Source organism: Pongo pygmaeus, chromosome 4 (genome assembly GCF_028885625.2).
Source record: "Pongo pygmaeus isolate AG05252 chromosome 4, NHGRI_mPonPyg2-v2.0_pri, whole genome shotgun sequence".
Classification (NCBI taxonomy): Eukaryota; Metazoa; Chordata; class Mammalia; order Primates; family Hominidae; genus Pongo; species Pongo pygmaeus.
This window is the reverse complement of record NC_072377.2, coordinates 78,980,181-79,006,616: the sequence shown is the minus strand read 5'-3', so window position 1 is coordinate 79,006,616 and position 26,436 is coordinate 78,980,181. Positions and strand designations below refer to the sequence as shown.

Below are 26,436 nucleotides of genomic sequence, written 5' to 3'. Positions count from 1 at the left end.
AAATTCAAGACTTACCTAGCATAGGAGCATACTTCAAGAAACACTGGCCATGAAAAAAATCTCCACAGTGAACATAATGCTCAGGAGATTGGTATTGATGTGTTTTGCTGTTCAGTGTGAGATGTGCCCCTTGGATTTAATCCTGTATCGTCTCCTGAAATCAAACATCCTGTCCTGCCACGTGCATCTCATTGCTCAGCAGATCGCCCAGGCAGAGAGCAGGCTTGAAGATCCTTTACTGTCTTCTGTCCAGCCTGTTCCACCCTGGAGAGGGCTGAGCATACAGGTGACCACAGGTCATTTCAGAGAAAAACTCAAACTGATTCTCTAGTATCTGGGCTTTGGTTCTTTCTTAGTGACTCACACATACCTTTTTACCTCTAATTACAGCAAAAGTGTAGCCAATAATTTTCTGTAAATTATTGACTCACAATAATTTCTAAAGAGGCCATCCTCAGCTATACTAAGCTGTACAAACTCCCCTCTCTAATTCAGCTCACACAGCTTAAATGCTTGCAATGGCTGTTTGGTTGTGGCTGCCCCTCTTCTCCTTAACTAGCCCTCCCACTCTCACTATCCAAAAGATGTCTAGTTGAGATGATAAATCTGAACTAATAAAACCCTCTAAGAGAGCTCATTTTAATGTAATAGAATACTGCTATCAATCAATGTTGTAGAGTTTGAGAATAAATGGTCATGTGACTCCTAGCATGAATTACAGGTTACTACTATGACCAGACTTTACAAGCTTCCAGACCTCAGGGCTAGGGTTAATCCAAAGAAAAAAAGGTTACTGCTTACACTTACTGGTATTAACTTTCTTTTCATTATTTACTGAAACTAGAAAAAAGTATTCTATAACAAAATGTATACAATTTAGTAATTGTACAAAACATTAATCCAGCAAGATATTAATTACAGTCACTACAATGAACACTCAATATATTTTTCACTGCCATTTCCATGAAAAGCTCAGAAAAAGGCTAAAAAGTCACAACAAAAGCAATTTAAGCTTTATGTACAACAGAAAAGGTAAATCTTCCACAATAACACTGCAGACACAATCACTAAGAGGCTCTCCATGCTGCCATGGTTTCCTGGAATGTTTTTCAGAGTCCATCTTCTGCAAGAGACATCATCAGCTTTCCAAGACCAACACTTGAAGCATTAGATGTAATACAAAATAAGGAGTTCTTTATTATTTATACAAAACTTGTACATTAAAAAAATTAAGATTCAATAACTGTGCTGACCCCCTGAGGAAGCTAAGAGCGTTCGTGGGTCCATCAAAGAGCCCTGTGTGAATGTTTCAGTCACCAACCTCCTGGCCACAGGAACTAGGCACACAGTTCTAGGGCCATTCACGTGGCTCCTTCACTGGCTCTGAAAGCTGACTTTCCCTTTCATTAGGCTCGGCAAGCAAGCCAGGGTTTCCTGGACAACATTAAAGAACATTATCTTCTCTGGCCCAAGCTAGAGCATTTTATCAGTACCCAAGTTGATTTTTATTTCTTGAACACTTCCAATAAACTAGCATAAGCTTTATTACAACATATACAGATTTGATACAGTTTACAAAAAAAACGATTTTTCAACTAAATAAAAATGTCTTTTAAGCAATTAAAGTTGGCTTAGAGACATGGTATTTTTCTTTCAAAACTGTGTTTCTACAGTGATTTCTAAGGTCCCAGTATTGCTTGTACTTGACAGTCACCCTCATCTAAGCAACATTAAGAGCTCTGATATCTTTAGTAAATACAAAACCCTGTGTTTCTTAAAAGCCTAATGCTGAAAGACATGTTATAGCTAATCTAGACAAACATTTATATTTAAACAAAAGGGCTCTCTGAACAAATAGCCTACGGAGATAAATACAGTGATTTGTTTTCCTGACAGAACTATTTAGCACGTTTAACACATTATTCTGTAGTTTGGGAATAAGAGTGTTTCTTCCCTTGAAGAAAACAGGTCCCCCTTCTGAAGAATAATGCTGATTACCCCCCAAAATCAAAATAGACCAGCACCAAATGAAGTATTAACTTACAAATATGAACTTAGAACTTAGCTCTTACTTCTTGAAGTTCTACATCCCAGACTTAATAAATTAACTACAAAATCAGGAGTTTCATCAGCTACAATATAATTTAAAAATCCATTTTCAACCAGCAGGGGTGAGGGAGAAGGTCAATTGCACTGATCACCATGAACTTCAAGAATTTCATCAAAACTTTTTTCCCAGCTTGTATTTGCCTTCAGAGGTGAGCTGTAGATTACCATCTCTGATGCTTTAACATACAATATTCTTGTTGAAATCTCTTCAAAGAGCACAGCATGTAAAGCACTAAACTGTGTTCACATCTGAGGAGTCTGCATGGAAAGAACCTGAGACCTCTCTGAAAGAGCCAAAAACCAAGTGGCTGTCTCAGTAATCACATCTATTCATCCTCCATAAGACAATGCATTGAGCTTTTTTAATTCACAGATTTTATGTTAGTCCTTTAGAACCCAATGCCCATGTTCCAGTTCAGAACTGTCGGGCTATTCAAGCTGTCTTCTTGGTGCAAGCTCCTTGGAGGTCTTGTAAATTGATCTTCGACCTATGGTAGAAAATGACAGGGTAGCAATATATAAGTATCAGGAGTGTAGAATTTTAACTTGGAACTACAGTACTGAATAGTAAGTTTTTACACTGCATATTTTTTGAAGTATAGGGGGAACATGTTAAATATATCTTTGAGTCTTACCTGTTGTGAATCATGTGACTTTTGACAAGATGTCCTGCTGCCAATGCTGCCATAAGTGACAATTCCCCAGCCATTACGGTCCCACACACAATTCGGGCAAGCTGCCGGGCATTTTCCCCAGGATTATCTTTGCATGCTCCTTGAACACCTAGCATCTGTAGCCAGAGAGAGACACAACAAGATTCACCCTTAAAATCATGAACAATTTCTTACTAAGTCAACTAAAAACAGGGCAACTATAATGGCATCAGAATAGAGCTAGACTCCACTGGAAGTACTAACTTTCCAAGACTTGACAGCCACGCCTGACAGTGCATAATACCATAGCTAACATAATATTCACAGCCTGACTGGCAGTACCCTTAACTCAGTAGATGAACATTCATTTGCTCTCTTCATCTACTTTCTTATCTAAGCATAAGCTTAAACATGCTTATTTGGACACAATGGATTAGGCTGATATGACAGGAGAGTTTTGAAAAGACCAATTAAAATATAGAGGTGAGTGATACATAGTCTCAGATAGAAAGAGAAACCCAGAGAGTCAGAACTAGGCTTGTGGACTCTATGCCTGATACATCATACCTGCAAACAGGCTTGCTGAGGTAGTAGGTTGGTCCCACCACCCACCGTTCCTATCTCTATAGATGGCATGGTGCAGCTGATATATAAATCTTCATTTGTGGGACCACTTGCTTCCATTAAAGTAATACAGTTTGAACTACCAACATTCTGTGCTGCATCCTGGAAACAAGAAAAGAAAAAACATACAACATACTTCTTTCACTTGGAAAGACGTAACACGAGAAGTGGAGGCTGGAGAGCTCACCTGTCCACAGGCAATGTAGATGGCAGTGACAATGTTTGCTGCATGGGCGTTGTAGCCTCCTATGCTCCCAGCCATGGCAGAGCCCACTAAATTCTTGTTAATGTTGACCTCAATCATAGCCTCTGTGGTAGTCTTTAATACCTACAAAACAGAGCTGTGTACATTTAGATGTTCCTCCAGAAGGTTCAGGGGAATGTTACCCAAATCTATCTTTCTGCACCTCCAGAAAACAAAGTCTAGATGTGGCCCCATTTAAGCCCTGTCCTCCATTAAAAAATAAAAATTAAAAAAAAAAATCAGTAAAGTTTGTTCCTATGGATGATACACACAGACAGATGGGCAAGGCACAACAGTCATCTTTGATGGAAAACACTGTCCCATATATTTAACTTTATTTAAAATGTTAATACTCCTTTCCCCCATTTTTAAATACAATTAAAGATTACAAAATAAAAAAGATAAATTATCCATCCAATCACTCACTTCTCTGACAACCTTGGCTGGAATGACAGCTTCACAAACAACAGATTTTCCTCTTCCCTCTATCCAATTTATAGCAGCAGGTTTCTTGTCAGTACAATAGTTACCACTAACGGCTAGAATCTGCATTTCAGGGAAATACTCGTGAAGTTTTGAAAGTGCTTTCTCTGTACCCTGTTAACAAGAACCCAAAACACATACATATCAAAATGCATAAAATATTCATCCTTCATCCTTATGAGAAGAATTTGTATCTACGATATATTTCTAAGTATAATAACTATACTTCAAAGAAACCGAGCACAAAAGTAACAGCTGTTTTGTTAACCATCACAATTACTTTCTTGGTCAGGTATAGATTCCTAATGTGTTTCTTTCTCGGTATGAAAACCAAGTTCTTTGTAGTCATTGTTGAACAGGATGTAGATAAAAAATGATAATGTTAAAAATACTCAATAAAAATACTCATATTTATATGTCACTGGGGAATGAGTAATAAATTCCATCTTCTAGTTATTCAGCTGTTACCTAAAACCCCAAGTAATGAAGTCTGTAAAGAGAAGTGGGTCATAAGAGTCGATCTTGTGAGTGGAAAGTCGTTGAGCTTTATATTACATAAAATACAAATAAGCCTTCCAATGACTTCCAATTAAATGGCATTAATTCAATTAACAACTCATACCTCAATAACCCAAAACATATTTATTGGCAATTAAAAAAATAATTTTATTGTGGTGAAACACATAAAATTTACCATCCTACCCATTTTTAGGTGTACAGTGGTAAGTATATTCACACTGCCATGCAACAAATCCCCAGAACTCTTTTTTTAAGTTCTGGGATATATGTACAGAACATGCAGGTTTGTTACATAGGTATACATGTGCCATGGTGGTTTGCTGCACCCATCAACCTGTCATCTAGGTTTTAAGCTCCACATGCATTAGGTATTTGTCCTAATGCTCTTCCCCTTGCCCCCAACCCCCCGACATGCCTCGGTGTGTGTTGTTCCCCTCCCTGTGTCCATGTGTTCTCATTGTTCAACTCCCACTTACAAGTGAAAAGGTGTGGTGTTTGGTTTTCTGTTCCTGTGTTAGTTTGCTGAGAATGATATTTCCAGGCTCATCCATGTCCCTACAAAGGACATGATCTCATTCCTTTTTTATGGCTGCACAGTATTCCATGCTGTATATGTGCCACATTTTCTTTATCCTGTCTATCATTGATGGGCATTTGGGTTGGTTCCATGTCTTTGCTCCCAGAACTCTTTTCATCTCACAAAACAAAAACTCTGTACTTACTAAATAACAACCACCCATTTTCCCCTTCCCCAAACCCATGATAACCACCATTCTACTTTCTGTTTCTATGAATTTGACTATTCTAGACACCTCATTCAAGTAGAATGATATAGTATTTGTCTTTTTGTGACTGGTTTATTTCATTTAGCATAATGTCATCAATGTTTATCCATGCTGTATCATGTGCTATAATTTCCTTCCTTTTTAAAGCTGAATAATATTCCATTTTATATAGACATATACATACACACACATACAAATACATCTAATTTGTTGTCCATTCATCCAACAATGAACACTAAGGTTGATTCCAATTCATGGCTATTATGAAAAATGCTGCTACAAACATAGCTGTACAAATATCTCTCTGAGAACTGCTTTCAGTTCTTTTGGGTATATGCCCAGAAGTGCAACTGCTGGATCATATGGTAATTTTGTGTTTAAGTTGTTGAACTGCCATACTGTCTATTGGCAATTTTAAAGCTTATACAGATGCTCCTTGACTTCTGATAGGTTTATTAGGCTGTAAACCCCACATAAGCAGAAAATATCCTAAATTGAAAACAGACGGATGGACAGACGGATGGATAAATGGAGTCAGGGTCTTGCTACATTGCCCAAGCTGGCCTCGAGCTCCTAGGCTCAAGCTAACTTCCTGCCTCAGCCTACCATGTAGTGAGGACCACAGGTGTGTGCCACTATGCACAACTATTTTTTTTTTATTGTTTGTAGAGATAGCATCTCACTGTGTTGCCCAGGCTGGTCTTAAACTCCAGACCCCAAGCAATCTTCTTGCCTTGGCCTCCCCAAGTACTGGAATTATATTGGTGTTCTTAAAGACAAATCTTGAAGTCTCTGGAAGAGGTCAGCTTCAAAGGTGGTCTCTTGACTGGATAAAGTTTTGAAATGTCAACACTAAGATTGTTCCCAGTCCTAAGTAAACTCAGGATATGTGTAATGCCAAGTCTAAATTAAATCTATCAAATGTAAGGAATACCAATCAACAAATGCCTGATTTTTTATAAAAGTACTTTCATTTTAATAAGAGTACTTTCAGATACTCTGCCTACACTTACCTTTGAAATCATATTCATCCCCATGGCATCCCCTGACCTGGACTGGAAACGGATATAAAGGTTGCGTCCAGCTATACTTGTATGAAGTTTCTGTAGACGTGCAAATCTATAAATAAAAGATGCAGAGATTGTGTTTTATTCTTTTATTATTATTATTTCTTTTTTTTTTTTTTTTTTTTGAGACGGAGTCTCACTGTGGCCCAGGCTGGAGTGCAGTGGCTTGATCTTGGCTCACTGCAACATCCACCTCCTGGGTTTAAGAAATTCTCCTGCCTCAGCCTCCCGAGTAGCTGGGATTACAGGTGCGGGCCACCATGCCCAGCCAATTTTTGTATTTTGAGTAGAGACAGGGTTTCGCCATGTCGGCCAGGCTGGTCTCTAACTCCTGGCCTCAAGTGATCTGCCCGCCTTGGCCTCCCCAAAGTGTTGGGATTACCGGCGTGAGCCACTGCGCCCAGTCACAATTATTTCTTAATAAACTTACACAGTTCACGTAAAAACAAATGTGTTAGCTTGAACTATACTGTGGTTATCATTTGTGCTGATTATGCTACTTTATTAATTTTCTTTATTTGAAGTAAGTCTATTATACTAATACTTCTCTCCTATTTGAAAAATCTTTTTTTCTAAGACAGTTCTCTCCTAGGCAAAGTAACAGTCTAATCAAAATTACTAGCGCACACTTTTTTTTTCTTACTAATTTACCTCTGTGGAGCTATTCATTTGAATCAACATTCTTTTTTTCCCCCCAACCAAGCATAAATATTACTCATTTTAAATGAATGGCTTTAAAGTTGATATTCTGTTATGTGCTCTTAAGCAGGTAATATGTTAACAATTATGTTTGGTAATCACAGAAAATGACACTGGTTCTAAAATAAACAAATAGATATAACTGTACATACAAATCCACTCACACACCTGCTAGTGCTGTCAAATGCCTCCTTTATCACTGCGAACCCTTCAGATGTTTCAAGCCAGGCTTTCACTTCTGCAGAGTCACAAGCACGTGGAAGACGCACAACTGGGCCACGAGTCATCCCATCTGCAAGGACTCGGCTGCTGGCACCTCCACCAAGCTACACAGTATATGTTAGAGAAGCAAGCACGTTACCCAAAAACGCTCATGCTTGACCCAAAAGATATCACTAATTGTCCTTAAAACTCTTCTCATTGCCTTATCTATGATGTATTTTTAAACTGGCAAATATATAAATGCCAACTTACACCTATTGCTCTGCAGCCTCTATTGGTGCTGGCCACAAGACAACCTTCTGTTGTTGCCATTGGAACCTGAAATTCTTTTCCATCCAAGCAAAGGGGTCCTGCCACTCCAACAGGGATGGGCATATATCCAATAACATTCTCACAACAAGCTCCCATCACCTAAAAGGTAAAGTCAGGCACCAAATGAAAATCTATATAGTAAATGCACAAAAATTTATCTCAGCTTGTCAGTAATAACTATCTCCAAACTTAATCCTTTAGTATGTATTTTTTTTAAACAAAATGTTTAATTCACCTTTAAAAAGTGTTTAAAATACTAAAATCTTGAGTAATGACTATAAAAACAGGAAAAATATTTTTAATTCCTATGACCTACATCATAAGCAGAATAAAAAATTAGGATAAAATTATTTAAAAAGAAAATGTTTTATGAAACTGTGTACATATATGAAACTAATCAAGAAAAAAGATTAAAAACATACAAAGCAAATCTCTCTTAATCGAGAAAATAACATACCAAGGAGTAGTTATAATCCCTGTAAGGTAGGTACTGGAGAGAAGAAGGTTCTGAAAGCTTTTTGGAAAGTAACTGTCGGCGAATAGATACACCACGCTCATGAGTTTCCATCAGAGTTTCCAACTTGTAGGCTGGGATATGCTTAGCAATGACTAACTGGATGATCTCAGCATCACTAAGGAATTTTGCACCTTTCTAAAGAAATGGAGAAAAAAATGAAATTGGGGTCAGAGCGAGAGATGAAACAGAAGACTTGAAGGACTGTATTTCATGTTATAAACCATTTAATACAAATAATGCTAAGCTAAAATAATGTAATTTTTAAATTAAATCACTGTAGTTTTTAATTAAAAGATACCTCTGCAAAATAATTCATTTAATGCAAAAAATGCCAAACAAAAATAATATAAATACCGTATCATTAGGTTTTACAATACTAAGACAGGTTTGCACTAATACACCATAAAAAGAAAAATAAATGTGAATTTAGCAAAGTTTCAGGTGTGTGTCAGATGTAACAGCTATTGTTTAAACTCTAGCAAACTTTCTATTTTTGATATCCTGAACAGGCAATATATTCACATGTTTTAAAAACTAAATATTAAAAGAGATATAACAAAAAGTCTTCATCCCATCCTTGTCTACCGTCTGCCCAGTTCTTTGCTACCTACACAAAAATAGGTACCACTGTTTTATTGTGTATCCATCCAGAGATTTTTTTATGCATGATTATAAATATGCATATATATATATATATACACACGCACACATATGGGTATAAATTCACACAAGTCTTGGGCCAAAGGGTATGAACATTTATAATCTTATAAATTTTTATAATTTTTACAAATTTATTAATTTGAATAAACACTGTCCAATTGCCTTCTCACCACCAATGTAAGAAAAGACCTTTCCAGGCTGGGGGCAGTGACTCACGCCTATAATCCCAGCAGTTTGGGAGGCCAAGGCGGGCAGATCACCTGAGGTCCAGAGTTCAAGACCAGCCTGACAAACATGGAGAAACCTCGTCTCTACTAAAAATACAAAATTAGCCAGGAATGGTGTCTCATGCCTGTAATCCCAGCTACTTGGGAGGCTGAGGCAGGAGAATCAATTGAACCCGGGAGGCAGAGGTTGCGGTGAGCCAAGATCGTGCCATTGCACTCCAGCCTGGGCAACAATAGCAAAATTCCTTCTCAAAAAAAAAAAACCAAACCAAAAAAACAAGAAAAGACCTTTCCCTACAACCTCAATAGAGTATGTTATTAAACTTTGGGATTATTGCCAATCTGATGAGTGAAAATATCTCAAGTACAATTTTAATTTGCATTTCTCTTAGGATGAAGTTAATCACCTTTTCACATTTTTAAGAGCCATATGTACTTTTTTCCTGACAATAGACTGATTATATTATCTGCTCTTTTTAAAAATTAGATAAAAATTTAGTCTCATCAATTTGTAGGAGCTCTTTATAGATTAGAGATTAGCCCTTTAGCCTTAAATATAAATTGCTAATATTTTCACTTGGTTTATTAGCTGTCTCTTGACTCTGCTTGGGGTGGTGATATACATACATACATATACACACACACACACTCACAATCACCACCCTCCACAAAACTGGTACCAGTAATTCCATTTTGTGGGTTTATTTAAGGATCTTCTTTGCAAACACTAATATTAGCCTAATTTTTCAAAAGAATAGTAAGATAAATATTAGCTGGTTTATGTATTATCAGTGCAAATTCATTCATTCTCTTAGTAAGTTTACTGAGCACCTACGAAATCCAAGGCCCTCTCAAGACATGGACTTAGCTGTCTAAGAGCCTGATGTCTAATAATGGAGATATTCATGTAAATGTAATATAAGCAACAAGGTACGACTGCCATTAAAAATGCACAGTCTCTATATAAAGGATGCTTCAGAAAAGAAAAGTTACTTCTGTTTGGCGGAATTGAGGTAGGTTTCATAGAGATGCTAGCATTTGCCCTAAAGGTGTGAACACCTGGAGAGGGGAAGGCATGTCAGATGACAAGAATAGGAACCCAGAGTTGGGAACTGTGTTTAAAGAGCAATGACTAAGTTTAGCTAAAAAGTATATGATTAAAGAATGCAGGCCGGGCATGCAGTGGCTCATACCTGTAATCCCAGCACTTTGGGAGGCCGAGGCAGGCAGACCACTTGAGGCCAGGAGTTTGAGACCAGCCTGGCCAACATAGTGAAATCCCATCTCTGCTAAAAACACAAAAATTAGCCAGACATGGTGGCGCATGCCTGTAATCCCAGCTACTCAAGAGGCTGATACACAAGAATCACTTGAACCTGGGAGGTGGAGGTTGCCGTGAGCCAAGATGGTGCCACTGTACTCCAGCCTGGGTGACAGAGTGACACTCTTGTCTCCAAAACAATAATAATAATAATAAAATAAAATTTTGTCAAGTATACCTCAATAAAGCTGGCAAAAAACTGCATTTTACCAATAAACGTATTAAAATATATTTAAAAGAAAGAACCATATTAAGCAGACATGGATGGAACATGATTATTTGCATGAAAGCATGAGTAGATTCATATGGTCATGTAGGCAGAAAGCCCTGTTCAAATGTCAGAAAGAAAGGCAAACTTCCTCATGGGTATCAAGCTTATAAAACAAAACAAAAACAAACTTTCTTCTATCTTTGAAACTTGTCTCTGTGTTAAACTCTTTCTAGGCCTCAACACACCTATGAGAATACAGTAGTCACTCATCTCTATGATAAACAGTAATAAACTAGAAAGAGTTTTGACTCTGGAGTCAGAAAATCTTGGACCCTGCTATCAGCTTTATCATTTCCTAGAGGTACTACTTTGGGAAATTAAACATATCGGAACCTCAATGTTCTCATTTGAAAAACAGATAATTTTACCTACCCCTCAAGGTTGTGTGAAATAAAGAAAGAAGATAGTATCTGTTAGTCATGTTACACCGTGCCCAGTACTTAGCTGTAGTGTTCAGCAGATACTAGATTTTTCTTCCTTGAAAAAGCTCCTTTGTAATGAAAAATGCCACATTGGAGTTTATGTTATCATCCTCACCTCTGCATTCCCAAGTATCTGTAGACATTCTTCGTTAGGCCGAGGTTCCCTGGGAAGTTCAATTTCAGGTTCCTGTGTCACCAGTACTGATGAAGTATCGAGTAAGGAGGAGTTACCAACCACAAATGTAGCTCTGTTTGGGGTATCTGTTTCAGCCACTAAGGGTTTTATAACCTCAACTGTTCAAGAGATCAAAAGAAATCTCACAACACAGCACATAATTTTGAAAACAGACTACTTTTTGACAAAGCAATGAAGGATTGAAAGTGAAGAGAATAACAAGTTACCTTTTCTTTCTCGGTTTATCCCTGTCTCTTCCTCTACTGAATCACATTTCTGGTTATTTCTGACCAGCATAGGTTCACGTCTACAACAATCGTCTGGGACTTTCTTTTGTGTCACTACAGGAGATGTGATAGGGTTTTTTAATGAGAGTGTAGATTCTGTCTCTGTTTGTTCAAAGAAGATGTACTTGACAGCCAGAAGGAGAGCTAAACTTAGGGTAATAACTTGTTCAATATCCATGCTGATCATTCTAAATAAAAAACAAATTAAAATATTATTCAGAAATGTAAAGGACACAATCTAAACTTATATTAGCATAGAGTGTTATGATTAATATATCACAAAGTAGATTTCAATTAACTTACTTAGAGAGATAAAACTGCCAGAGGGAAACACTTGGTTCAATTCTCTTGGATACATTTTCATCCAGTCCTAATGAAACCTTAGAAGTATCTGCTGTACTGTTTTGAGGAGAAGGATCAGCTATCCAGCGACTGTGAGCATGAACAAGAACCAAGCCTAGAGACTGAAATAAAATTTTAAAAATAATGTATCCTCTGCATATCAATAGAACTTAAATTTCTTATCCCTAGCAACTGGACAGCCAGGCATTATCTCTCATAGCTTCCCCTTACCATGAAAAAAAAAGCCCCAAGCTTGCTATGCAACTAACTAAAGTAGTGACCCCACTGAACTACTGAAAACACCCCAAAGAACAGGCTTTCAAAGAGAGATAAGGTGGAGGAACTTAAAAAGTCTGTTTAGGAGAAAGGGGCTAATAAAGACCAGGAGCCTCAAAGAAATGAACACATTAAGAAAAAAAGGAAGAAGGGAGTGCAATATCATTGAATGGGCCAAAATTGTAGAAAAAAAGAAATCTTAAAAAGAATGAGATTGGAACTGAGGATACTAAAAGAAGAAGAAAACTATGTCATTACCATAATCATCTTGACCCTCTGAGTTACAGGATTTGGCTTATTTTCTTCTTCTTCTAAAACTCGGGCAAAATGGCTGAGCTGCCAAATTGGACGACCCTCGCGGCTTTCCCGAGAAAGCTACAAATTAAGTCAGTGTGACATTAGAAGGTATTGATTCTGTTTAAGTAAACTGTGTAAGCAGAAATCTTACTCTTCTACTAGTGCCATATGTAAGAATTGGTCTTACCTCTAATACCAAGGACACACAAGCTGGGAAGAAAGTCATGAACACGAAGTAGTTGGCAAGAACTGACATGCAGCCAAAGCAGCACATAATTTCAAGCTGACGTACCCCTGGTTAGAGAAAAATTAAAGATATAACTAGTAAAGTGTACGTTATTTTTGATGCTGCATATATCACTAAGATATATTTGTCTTCCTGCAGGTAGACAAATACATGAAAATATTAGTACATTAAGCTCCTTGCCATTTACTGGAAATAGAATTAGCAACTTAGAGGTGATGCCAGCCTTAGGAAACAGCAGGAATAACCACAGAACTCTAAGTCCCTCAAGGGCAAAGCTCTTGCCTTCTCCCATGACCCCAATATCACAGTGCCAGGCAGAACGGTAGTGTTTAATACACAATTGATAAAACATATGTGTTTCCAATTCCTTTTTGTCAAGCAGTAGTGCCTTATTATTAAATAAGGAGAGGACAGGCTACTCTGATGGAGCAAAGCCCCAGTTACACTATTGATCTAATCCCACTTGTTAGGAGAAAAGCAATTTGCCAATTAACCAAGGATTTTTTATATAAGTAGAATATCCTGCCAGTTATGCCAGTCCTGATATAAGGTCAAAATAATATTTTTTATGTACCAACAAACTCTAATTTCAATATAACCTCTATGATGCCTACTGAAGTTCTTATAATTTTGGTTATTTCATTGATCTGTTTGGAAAATGATATAATACAAAATGCCAACTCAAGACTAAAAATTAACAAATATATTGTACTACAACTGTTTAAGGTATCATTTGGTAATCTCAAATAGAAAACAGAATTATAGAGGCTAGAAGAGACCTTAGATTACCACCAAATCCTTCTCCCTCACTTTACAAATAAACTTGAGTATAATATAAAACATACTTCTGATGTCACTCAAACATAACAATGCTTTGAAACATAAATTTAAATTCTCCTATAAAAACTGCTCACAAAAACTCAAAGTTTTATTTTATTACCTAAATTTTAAGATATAATTTGACTGACTAGAACAAGCATATATTGTATTTTTTTAATTCCCAATGCTTTGAAACATAAATTTAAACTGTCCTATAAAAACTGCTCAAAAACTCAAAGTTGTATTTTATTACCTAAATTTTAAGATATCATTTGACTGACTAGAACAAGCATATATTGTATTTTTTTAATTCCACAATTACCCTCAAATGTGGAAATTCAAGAGACTACAAAATCACAATAACAAAAGCATTATAAATCAAACTACATTTTAAATAGTAGCTGAATATAATCTTTTCAAACCTGAGGCCATTAAAACCATACTTGACCAATGCTTTCACGACTTGACTATCTACTATTTCTCTCTGCACGATATTCACTCATGTTGTTGCCATATGCTTTCCAGGCATTTTTCCTTACTGTGTCCCCAGATAAGTCTCTCTATACACAAAGAAACAGCACCAATCCACATACATCCAAGAAGCTAAGACTTTCTTCTTTTTGTACTGGCTTTTTCAAAGGGTTACTTCCAAGTTAATATGTGTTAAATCTGTACTTTTTTATCCTAACCCAAATCTCTAATTATACCATTTCTGTATAGCTGTAAATGTCTCACTGTCTTCTCCAACCACAAACCTAATCACTTCCTTTGTCTACTTCTCTGACCATATCATGACAAAACTCATCGCCCAACTGCTTTCCACATCATTATTATTTCAATGAATAATCCCGTAGTTTCATGGCCCAACTATTACTTCCTGGCGAATCCCCTTCTCACATATTCTTTTGCTTGAATAAAATCAGACAAGTACATTTTCACCTGATCAACATTTTTTCTTGAGTGTAGTGGTGGTTACAAGACTATGTCATTGTCGAAACTCATAAAATTGTATTCCCAAAAGTAAATTTTAAAGTAAGTAAATTTTTAAAATTAAAAAATATTTTATTTGCTAAATAAAATCTTTGTTGAATAAAAGAATAGATAACTAAATAATAATTTACTCTCAGAAAGTTAGAAGCAATATTACATTTTTAATACACTATCCACTGAAGAGGCCTAAACTAATGACAATAATTTACACCCTTAAAAGTTAGATAATTTACTTCTGAAAGAATGAGGCATCTCATTGGGGGCTCTAAGGTACCAGGAAATACATAGTAGTTAACCAAGTATGGTCTTTATAAGAAAGCCATAAAATATAGTCCTAATGATTAGGAGACCTTCACACAGCATAATATATTCCTTCTGCCAAATTTCCATGCCAGCCTGTAATTTTTATTCTACATAATGAAGTCCTATGTTTGATATTAATATCTAATTCTCTACTATCCAATTAAGAATGAAGAAACATGTGCTGAAGCTAATGCTGGGTACTTGCTGAGATGTACTGCTTACTATCGGATTAAATATTTCCAATCACCTTATTAGGTGAATCTTACTCAGATCTGTCCAATTCCTGACTCTTTTCTCCCTACGTGATAATTAAAACACAAAGAACCAAGTCACCAATTGAGTCTAAGTAACAGCAGGGGCTGGAAAGTGTTTTCCAGACCAGCCTTGGAATGCAATGTTGGTTAAAAAAAAAAGAAATCAAATGAATAAAAATATCACAAAGTGGAACACAAAGAGAGGATGGCAGGAGTGAAAAATAAATCAGTAACCTGCTGCTAAGTTTCCACCAAAGCAAACAGGCCAGATATACCCACACACTAATATAATAAAAAATTTTAAGAGTAATTTAAAAGTCAGAATTTAACAATAAATAATACAAGTCCAAGATGTTCTTTTTCCTCTTTAGCAACATACCTATTTTAAAATATGGCAAAAATTGCTTACAAACCTGACATGGTACCAACTCCAATCACAAGACATTCAACAAGAGCATCGAGGGTAAACGTAGGACCTAAAATTGCCATTCCACGAGCAATATTTTCCCTTACTTCATCCTAAAACAGATCAAACATATCAATGAGGGCAAGGGACAAAATAACTTTTTTAAATGTTAGAGCATCCTATGGCTTATATTAATATCAAATTACTATTCAAAGAGTAAAATATACAATATGATAAAACAGGTATTCAAGATAGAAAGTATGATTGTAACATAAAGGATTTTTAAAATTTTTCTTTTTTCTTTTTTGAGATGGAGTCTCACTCTGTTTCCCAGGCTGGAGTGCAATGTGCAATGGCACGATCTTGGTTCACTGCAACCTCCGCCTCCTGGGTTCAAGCGATTCTCCTGCCTCAGCCTCCCGAGTAGCTGGGATTACAGCTAATTTTTGTATTTTTAGTAGAGACGGGGTTTCACCATGTTGGCCAGGCTGGTCTCGAGCTCCTGACCTCAGGTGATCTGCCCACCTCGGCCTCCCGAAGTGCTGGGATTACAGGTGTGAGCCACTGCGCCCAGCCAAATTTTTAAAAAAGAACATATAGTGCCCTGATTCCCTTTCCACTGAGTAAGATATTTCTTAGGAATATTCCTTTGAGGTAGTGCATTAACTCTGTCATTTAAATCACACATAATTAAATCCTACAACATTCTATATTTTTACCTACCATGACAGAAGCTTAGTTGCAAATTTTTTATGAGATCATATTAGTATTAATAAAACCAAACTCATTTCCTTGTTAATATGTTCAAATGATCACACACATTCATCAATAAATAATCAGGGCAGAATTGTGTGCTATTTTATACTCAAGATACTCTGATGTAATATTGTTAAAATGGTTAGGTTCTTCAAAGTGACTAATGAACATTAAGATGAAACTTAAAATAGGAAATAATGCCAGTGTTAATTTAAGGGGTTTAAAAATAAATCTGGCCAGGTGCAGTGGCTCACACCTGTAATCCCACCACTTTGGGAGGCCGAGGCGGGTGGATCACTTGAGGTCAGAAATTAAAGACCAGTCTGGCCAACATGACAAAACTCCGTCTCTACTGAAACACAAAAATTAGCCGGGGATGGTGGTGCACGTGTGTAATCCCAGCTACTCAGGTGGCTGAGGCAGAAGAATCCCTCGAAACCAGGAGGCGAAGGTTGTGGTTAGCCAAGATCCCGCCACTGCACTCCAGCCTGGGTGACAGAGTGAGACTACATCTCAAATCAATCAATCAATCAATCAATCTACCCTGGGGTTCTCTTCCATTAGATCTTGTTCTGCTCTCTGACATGTTTCACTAGGAAAATACTCTTATTTACCCAAAAATTATTATTACCATAATTTCTGAAAACTTTCAAAAAGAAAAATGGGGGCAATTCCAAATTCCAGTAGCTACAGAATCATAATTGAGTTGTTAGATACAGGGGACTGTTCCTGGGGCACTTATGGAGACCAGTCTTGGGACTTGAGAATTAAACTTAAAACTTTGGGCAATTCTTAAATCTTGTGCTATGAAGAAATGCTATTAATCCTTCCTATTAATGTAAACTGAAAAAAGGAATACTATTCACATTCCTATCTTATAAATAATACTTACCTGTGAGTTGGAACTGAGGGCAAACTTTGCTAATGTGCTTGCTCTGGAAAGGTCAATCAAAAGTAGGAAAAAGGGCAAAGCTTCACTGGAAAAGAACAAAATGATCAGATAAATTTAACGGGAAAAAGTATGATTTAAAAAAAAATCTTTTTAGAACAAAACCTTTCCCCCTCCATATTGTATGATCCTGTAGTATGTGTACCTTTCTGCAGACAAAAAGGTATACCCTATATTTCTTTGGCATCCTCAAAGCTAAACATAATAGTTGCTCAAAATATTTGTTAAAAATATTTTTAATGTTAAAATGTAAGTATGTTTACACTTAAACACCTTTTGATAATTTTGTATCACAGTATCATCCTTAGTAAAAAATATCTCCTTGGATTACCATTAGGGAAAAAAAGTGGAATATACAAAAATTTTCATTGATCACTACCTGTGGAAGGATAAACTAAACAAACTTTCTGGAAACTAAATTGGCAATAATAGCACTGAAAAGCTCTTAAAAAAAAAAAAAAAAAAGCAAAGCTCTAAAAAAAGCAAAACCACTGTCTCACTCCTAGGAATGTATCTTAAGAAAATGATTATGAATATGAACAAAAATTTCGTTACAAAGACATTCATCACAGTGTTGTTATTAATGAAAAAAATTATATAACCTAACAGTCCAACATTAGATGATTAATAAACTACAAGATGTTTAGACAGAAGAGAATACATATAGCCATTACAAACAATTTAGTTTAACATTAAGGACGTGGAGGCTGGGCACAGTGGCTCACGCCTATTATCCCAGCACTTTGGGAGGCCAAGGCAGGTGGATCACTTGAGGTCAGGAGTTTGACACCAGCCTGACCAACATGGTGAAACACAGTCTCTACAAAAAATACACAAATTAGATGGGCATGGTGGCAGGTGCCTGTAATCCCAGCTACTCAGGAGGCTGAGGCAGGAGAACTGCTTGAACCCGGGAGGTGGAGGTTGCAGTGAGCCAGGATCATGCCATTACACTCCAGCCTGGGTGACAAGAGCAAAACTCCATCTCAAAAAAAAAAAAGGGACATGGAAAGATGTTGATAAACTATTATTAAGCATAAAGAAATTATAAAACAATATATATGATATCAGATATTTTATTTAAGTATAAAAACAGTAGAAAAGGATATATGCCAAAATGTTAATAGTTATTAAAATTAGCTAATAGTAAAATTATACAAAAAATTTCCCCTTATTTTCTTAACTTTTGAAAATGTACCTTTACAGCATGGGGAATAAAAGTTTTTTAAAATGTATTTTGACAGAAAGTATATTTAGGTTTTAAATACTTACTTCAAGCCTGTCAATTCTTTGTCTAAGAAGTGAATGACAACTGTACTGAATACAAAGCTTGAGAAAATTGTGAAGAGGCCAGCAATACCTAAAACGACAAAAGTTCAATACTAAAAAAACTTTATCCTTTACTACACAAATAATAACAGTGTCACACAGCATTCTGAGATAATACTAGTTTACTCCAAATTATTAAGATCTCAAATTTCAGAATGTCTAATTGCCAATAATAAGGAAACTATTCAATGCATGCAGCACACTTTCAGCAATACACGTATTTCCAAATACATGATTTGAATGAACAGGTTTATTTCCACAGCAAATCAAAAATCTGATGACACCAGAAGTTAAATATGTAAAACTATTACCCAAAATATATTTTGATCCAAGTTGACGTAAATTCTGGAACTGGAAGTAAATATACAGGATTGCTATGCATCGTGTTATTGTCAGAATTATAATGTCACTGCTCAAAACATCCTAATAGGAGAGAAACAAAAGGAAATTCCAATAGCTTTGACTTTTAAAATAAGTAATCAAAACTAAGAACTTTTATTTTGCATGTGTAATTCGTTTATATATTGTCATAAGAACATAAATGTAAGCACAAGTCCAATAAAAATCACAAACCTACAAATCAAAAATTAAATCCAACTTTTAATCAAACCACTGTGGTAAGCCAATACATCACCACAATTTTTTTTTTTTTTTTGAGTCAGGGTTACATGCTGTTACCCAGGCTAGAGTACAGTGGTGCAATCACAGCTCACTGCAGCTTCAACCTCCCAGGTTCAAGGGATCCTCCTGCCATGGCCTCCCTAGTAGCAGGACTACAGGTACATGCTACCACACCCAGGTAATTTTTTAATTTTTTTTTAGATGGAATCTCACTCTGTCGCCCAGGCGACAGATTGTGCAGTGGCACAATCTCAGCTCACTGCAAGCTCTGCCTCCCAGGTTCACGCCATTCTCCTGCCTCAGCCTCCTGAGTAGCTGGGACTACAGGCGCCCACCACCATGCCTGGCTAATTTTTTTGTATTTTTTAGTAGAGACACGGGTTTCACCGTGTTAGCCAGGATGGTCTCGATCTCCCAACCTCGTGATCCACCCGCCTCGGCCTCCCAAAGTGCTGGGATTACAGGCGTGAGCCACTGTGCCCAGCCTTTAATTTTTTTTTAAAGACTGGGTCTTACTATGTTGCCCAGGTTGCCCAGGCTGGTCTTGAACTCCTAGGCTCAAACAATTCTCCTGCTTTGGCCTCCCAAAGTGCTGGGATTACAGGCATGAGTCACTACACCCGACCCACAATCATTTTTGACTATTAGTCACTTATAAAAGATGTATTTCTCAAAAAAAGTCAATTACATTCATTTGTAAAGAGAAAGCAAAATAAGAGCATTTCCAGTGCATTCCATGTAAGCAGAAATTTGAGGTAAGTTCCTAAATACTAAAATAAATATTTTACTCATAACTTTTAAAAATTATGTGGTCCCTATAGGGGCTTAAGGGCTCTTCAGAAATTGAAAATGTAATTCACTTTAGTCAATATCAAATTAACTTCACTAACCTCTTCAAACTTTGGACATTCATAATTCCAACCACAGATCTTATTGTTACCAGTAAACATGTTCATGGACATCATGCAGATGGTCAGTGTCACTGTCCCCACTATGACTTCCCAGGGATGGGAGGCCACAAAGAGGCCATGCATTCGAAAAAGTCTTGACAACATTGTAGCTACAGAATCCTTGGATCCTGGAAGGAATATCAAGTGTGAACACTTAGTATACAGCTCATTGTATTTTTAGGAAAAGATTTTAAGGAAAAGTGTGCTGTAAACCCTGCTTTGTATGCACAGTGTCCTATACATATGACTATTTGATACTGTTCCTTATAATTCTGGAAAATAATTGTAAAATTAAGAGAACTATGTTATTACTTCTTCACTCAAACAATAAATCCTTTATTACTCACTGGCAACCAACTTTAAAGCAGCCATTTCTTAAAAATTATATGAATTCAAACATTTAAGATCAAACCAGATAAGTATCTTGACCTTATTACCTAAGCCTTGCAAGTAGAAGAGCAATCAAGCAGAAAACACAAGTGAGAAACAGCTATTCACATTTTCTAATTACCTAGATATAAAATGCATGTTAAGTATCTTCTTCATCATCTACATTCGGATTACACAAAAGGTAAACACCCAAGAAGCTACTTGTTGAGTGTCCTGCTATAAATCATGTTAGTTTATAAGATCCTCAAGGGCAGGGACCTCTTGTACTTTTTCATTCCATAGAACATATGGCATAATGTCACTAGCAAAAGGATGTTTAATAAACCTTCCTAACATTGCTGTCAACAGAAAAAAAGTCTTTTCGATAGATGTTTCTACATTAATAAAACAGGGTTAAGAATTTTGCTGTGGTGGCTGCTTTTCTTCTAGCAGAATCATCAACAATAGTGCTAGAAGACCAATGGAAAAGCATTAGATGTGAAAAACTCCAAACTTTCACAACTAATCAAAAGCTGGAACAGTACTAGAAGAGGATGACTGGCTGAAGTATCTGTACATAGCATTCAAAAAAATTCCCAACAGAACATATACAAGATTTTGATCTAGTGACTACCATGACTAAATTTCCTGTTTGCTAAATAATAATTCTGATATTCTGATTTTGAAAACAAATCTTCTATTACCATTGGTCTCCACAAATAAACCTGCAAGTTTTACTTCTTTCACTAAAATTAATGCCTGTGATAAGGCATATTAGTAACCTGCAAAAATCAACCAAAAAGATTTAAAAAGTAAGCTCATTAACTGCCACTCTAGCAAGAATTCAAATGAATCTCACATTTAGTAATAAATAAAAGTGATTCATCTGTTGAAGACAGACTATAAAAAGGCAATCAAGTAAGTGAAAGAAAGCATTAATCTATTTATAAAGGGTTAGGGGAAAGACCAAAAAAAAAGAGCAGCTTTAAGGAATCAAAGCAAATACCAAGTGTTATCTCTCACTGCATCACTCCATGTTCTCTACATTTCAGACATACCACACCACTAGCTAAACAGTTTTCAAACTGTTGATCCACAACAACTGCATCAATTACATCATGACATCAATTTTGTCGTTAAGAACAAACATTTTTAAATAAAATAAAATAGAAAACAATATTATAAAAAATAGCTGTTGGGTAAGCCAGGTAGTATGGGTAGGTATTATTTCTTAAAACTATGTTTCAAGAAACTATACATATATAAGTGTGTGTGTGGCTTTTAAATTAACATGTATTTCCCACTGTGGGTCACAGTTTTAAAAAGCTGGCAGTACCTAAAGGAATATAAATGTGGCATGTACCTGCCTGTGTTTACTCATGCTTTTTCAACCTTCCACCCTGAGTCTTATTCATCAATTTACCCTCCAGCACCTTGCACTCATATATAGCATTGCTCAACAAATGCCGGCTTAAATTCTTAAGCTATAGTAGCATGTATTTTATGACATCTTGAAACAGACCTAAAGACGACTTTTTTTTAAGGCACCTAGATATGGATGTAACCCATGCCCTCTAGTTTAAGGCTAAATGCAGAGCATTCAGGGAACTTATTAATGGGGTACGGGAAGGAGAAACATTTTACATACAGGTTGAGTATCCCTTATCCAAAATGCTTGGGACCAGAAGCGTTTCAGATTCGGGATGTTTTTGAATTTTGTAATATCTGCATTACATTTATTAGCTTAGCATCCCTAATCCAAAATCCAAACTCCAAATGCTGCAATGAGCATTTTCTTTGAGTGTCAGGTTGGTGCTCAAGAAATTTCAGATTTTGGAGCATTTCGGATTTCAGATCTTCAGATTAGAGACAGTAAACTTGGAACTATCCTGGAAAATGAACAACAGCAACAAAATACTTTCTCATATTAAATTAGCAGGTACTTGGACTTTTAAGTATTGGAAATCTTTAATCAAATCTTAGATTTGAACTCTACTTAATTATAAACAAAAGACTCACTAAAAGGCTAGATTTTCATCATGGTATTCTATCACATAATTTCTTTCCTACATTTAAAACACAACTCTACCAACTGTTCTAAAGGATCAATTAGCATCGAAGTTCCAAAAAGTAAATTAACTACATGTTTCAAAATTAGGTCAAAATTATTTCTAACCCTCTTTCCCTGCAACAAAAAAAAAACACTTCAGCTCAGATTATTCCTCATTATGTCAATCAGATTCATTGTTTTAAAAAGTTAATTCATTTGAGTTAAAATCTTAGCTGCAACCCAGAAGGAACACTAACTTGTGAACAAATTGGTTTAACATCATAAACCCGTAATTATACATTAGACACATTATGTTTTCCCTCAAAAGATTTTATGGTGGCATTGTAATTCTGGGACTTTTTTTCCTAGGTGCAAAGTCATCTTTGCAATATTCAAGGAAAAAAATTACACATGATTCTGTCAGCCGCCCCTAAACACAGAGAACCCCACCTATTTGGAAACAAACTGAGCAATCTTATGAGGGTGTGTCAAAAGTAACCATAATTATAAACAATCTCATTTCTCATGAACATCCTCCCCGTTGCCCTGTGATTATGCAAAGCATTTCCATGCCATAGAATCCAATTGTCCACCTTCATCAGCAGTTGCAAATGGCACAAGCAGGCTACAGGATAGCTCCTGCAAATTAAGTTGACAGTATTTATGCAATGCTGCAATAAAAATTAATTTTACTTAAAGAAACAAAGTAAATAGGCAAGGTATGCCTTACTTATTCAGACTAAAAAGTATGCTGCAAACATTTTACAGATTCTTTAAAAGAATGGATAATTCTTAAATGTCAATCCAATCTGCTACAGAAACCACCTACCATGGCCAACTGCAGAAAAGGATGTTTTGGCATCTTACTTCCTCCTACTCAGCACTCCGCCTGCATTACACATTCCAGTATTTGATTATATACTATCTCACAGTGTTCTCAAATTAATAAATGTGTACATTTTGTCTCTTTGAAGCCAAGAACTGCATCTTATAAGGCAGTCATTTTCAATCCCAACAAGATCTAGCATTCTGCTGCTCAAGCTGGTATTCCAGAAAGAAGGAAAAAAAAAAAAAAAACAAATCTTGCACTGGCAATCAGGAAACCTGGATTCTATACCCAATTAGCTCACATTCTATTACATGTTGTTTTTTAAGTCATATCTCTTCTCTTCATTCACTTATGAAGCTAGAGCTCCAAAGTTCTCTGACAAAGATAAGTGTTAAATGGAATCATATGAAACTGCTATTTTTGTAGGTTAGTTGAATTTTAAATACTGGCAATTTCACATGGGTCAACCTAAGTAGACCATGTAATTCCATAATGTGGCTATCTATAGTCTAGAAACTAGACCATAAAGGAATAGAGTGTGTGAACACGCATACTCACACTCTTATCTTGAAATGGTTATCCCACATACCTGACAATTTTCATGTTAATACTGTAGCCTATGTGCAGTTTTGTTTAACCTTCATGTTACTAATTCCCATTTGTTTTGGCCACCAAGTTTATCACAAGTTCTGGAAGAACACTACAAGAAAGCAGGCCTGCAAAATCCAGCCTATCCCCAAAGTACTGTCCAGGCCTTTGCTAGATTATCTCTAAATTGCAAAATGTTTTTCACTGCATGGAGAGGAAAATAAATTCATAAGTAAACAAAAAGTACATTCTCTACCTTGTGGGACGCCGAAATCATGCACATTTAGTATAGCCCAGAAACAAATGTTTCCTACGACTCTGCAGGACCATGTCTAAGAAGGAATATCCTCAAATCCTGAAATATTTCAAACGACTACTTAAGAATGGAGTACATCGACCTCCTCCTACTGCAGAAATTAACTGTTCTATATTTGTATCTCCAAGGTACATTTTTCCTAAAAGAATATCAGCACCAAGGAGACTACGCCCCTTACCAAAAAAAAAAAAAAAAGGGAGAAGAATCTTTTGAGTCCTTGTGCGAATCCCCACGTTGGGCTCCGCATCCTCTCAAGCCGTTCTCCTGTAAATAACCAGACACATCTACACCAATCCACGGTTCTTTCATGGCTCTAAGTTAGTCAGCAGCATTTACAGAGATCTTTCCCGTCACCTAAAAGAAAGGTGCTAACGAACAGCAGTTCCTGGGCGTGAATGCCCGGATACCGGGATGCAGGCGCTTCTCCCGTCTGCCCTGCGAGCTGCCGGCCCGACAGCCCCATAGACCCCTAGCATTTCTCGAATCCAGGGGCCTCCGAGGTCACCCTGCCTGACACCCTTTCCGCCCCGATTATCGTGACCGTGCAGCCAGCACTGCCTACTCTGAACAGGGCCGATGAACGCAGCTACGCCCCGCGGGTCCACCGACGATGACCGTAGTCACGAAGAGGCCAGACCGCCGCCCGCCTCTCAAGCCCACCCCGGGACCCCGGGTTCCTCCAGCACTGGTGCCGGCCGCCGCTCGGCCTGCCGGGCCTCAAGGACATTCCTTGCAGTCCCCGCGAGTCCGGGCTGCCACACCGACAAAGCGCAACCGCAGCCCCCTCCAGGTCCGAAGGAGCTGCCGGTAGCCACTTCCCAGGGCCGAGGGAAGCTCCAGAATTGCCACCAACACAGCCCAAACCCCGCTCCCACCCATCTCCGCCCCGCTCCCCGCCGCCCCGGCCCCCCTTCTCGGCCACCGCCCGCCTCACCTCCAAATCTCACTAGACGCCACCGAACCCCGGCGCTGGCGCTCAGCTTGTGTCTAGTTAACGGAGACGCGAAGCAGAAGGAACCCTCACCTTACGCACGCTCGGAGCCGGACGAGCCTTCGACCAGTAACAGAGGATCGTTCGATTGTCTAGCCAATCGCCTGGGGGCTGCTCGGCCTGACGGCGCTACGTCACGAACGGTCGCCTTAACAACCGCCCACAGCTCTCTGCAGGGCCAAGAACAGGCACCGCACCATCTCTCACCACGGCTCGGCCAACCAATAGCCGTTCGAGTCCCAGCACTAAGGCCTGCTTATTGGTCCTAGAGCCGTGGGGGCGCACGCATGGCAGCTACCTAGGCGAAGGCGATAGGGGACCTGGAGGGTGGAGTGTCCCACAGCCCCAGGGCCTGACCCGTGCTCCTCCTGGCTGTGAGAGTACAGTAGGAGGCAGTGATAGGAAGCAGAATCGGAGCGTGAGGGAAAACGCAGGGTCAGGTCGATGACTGAAAGGTCACTTATTAGCGCGGGAGATATGGAGGGAAGTGGAGGCGGCCATGAGAAAAAGAGGAATATAAAAAAGGGAAGGTGGCGGCGACGGGCACCTCAAACCTGTAACTGGACGGTAGCCGAAACCAGCGCTGTCCCGAGATTTACCCATTAGTGTAAATGGCTCCGGTTACCTGCATCTCTCTCTCGTGTGCGACATCCATTGCATACTGGATTCTCTCTGAAATGTGCCTCTCCTGCGTCTTCTGTGCGTTCCTTCTGCTCTCCGGCTGGTGCAGGGCTTTATTATCTCTTACTTAAAACAGTGCAGTAGCCTCTCCTAACTGGTCTTCCCAGTCTTACACGCATCCACTTTCCAATCTGTCCTGCACAGCTCCCACACGCAGTATGTGGCGTACTGCTTCCTATTATGCCATAGACCCAAATCAGCGTTTCTCATTGTCTACTGGATTAAAGAAAGAGCCTGTCACCACTAATGTGGCCCCACCACACATTTCTGACGTATCTCTACTTTTCTGTGCGAACCTTACAGTTCAGCCAGGAGTAACTGGCCCTTCTTCAGTCACACTCAGTACCTTTTTACCTCCCTGCTTATGTTCTCTTTGTTTACCTTGGACATGCCTACCCATTTTAACTGTTGAGATCCTAAATATCCCTTAAGGACTTTTTCATATACCACCACCTTTCCTAATTCCCTCAAACACA

The 26,436-nt window shown here is 37.8% G+C and overlaps 1 protein-coding gene across 4 annotated transcripts; it reads right to left on the bottom strand.

The window, feature by feature from the left end:
* Positions 1-807: 807 nt before the first annotated feature.
* Positions 808-25,589, bottom strand: HMGCR (3-hydroxy-3-methylglutaryl-CoA reductase). Of its 4 annotated transcripts, none has more exons than XM_054488528.2 (20): positions 25,313-25,589; positions 20,077-20,264; positions 18,877-18,988; positions 18,509-18,596; positions 17,180-17,264; positions 15,539-15,644; positions 12,700-12,806; positions 12,474-12,590; positions 11,901-12,061; positions 11,538-11,785; positions 11,251-11,429; positions 8,175-8,369; positions 7,658-7,816; positions 7,352-7,509; positions 6,431-6,536; positions 4,057-4,227; positions 3,574-3,714; positions 3,330-3,488; positions 2,745-2,899; positions 808-2,597 (listed from the first exon to the last, which is right to left on the bottom strand). In XM_054488528.2, exons 2-20 carry the CDS (start codon positions 20,239-20,241, stop codon positions 2,543-2,545), a joined length of 2,667 nt encoding a protein of 888 aa, XP_054344503.1. In that variant the 5' UTR covers positions 20,242-20,264; positions 25,313-25,589; the 3' UTR covers positions 808-2,542. The 4 variants fall into 4 exon arrangements, with proteins under 4 accessions (XP_054344503.1, XP_054344501.1, XP_063520975.1 ...); XM_054488526.2 differs by having other exon boundaries at positions 25,223-25,361; XM_063664905.1 differs by lacking the exon at positions 3,330-3,488 and having other exon boundaries at positions 25,313-25,444.
* Between the last annotated feature and the right edge of the window lie 847 nt (positions 25,590-26,436).

What these genes read in the sequence shown, in the direction of transcription:
- HMGCR (XM_054488528.2), bottom strand. Translation starts at nt 20,241, where the DNA reads ATGTTGTCAAGACTTTTTCGAATGCATGGCCTCTTTGTGGCCTCCCAT. An exon ending in TGGATCAAAATATATTTTGG is followed by an intron (nt 18,597 to 18,876) that starts GTAATAGTTTTA and finishes TTGTCGTTTTAG; the next exon opens with GTATTGCTGGCCTCTTCACA. An exon ending in GTGTGTCCTTGGTATTAGAG is followed by an intron (nt 12,591 to 12,699) that starts GTAAGACCAATT and finishes CTTAATTTGTAG; the next exon opens with CTTTCTCGGGAAAGCCGCGA.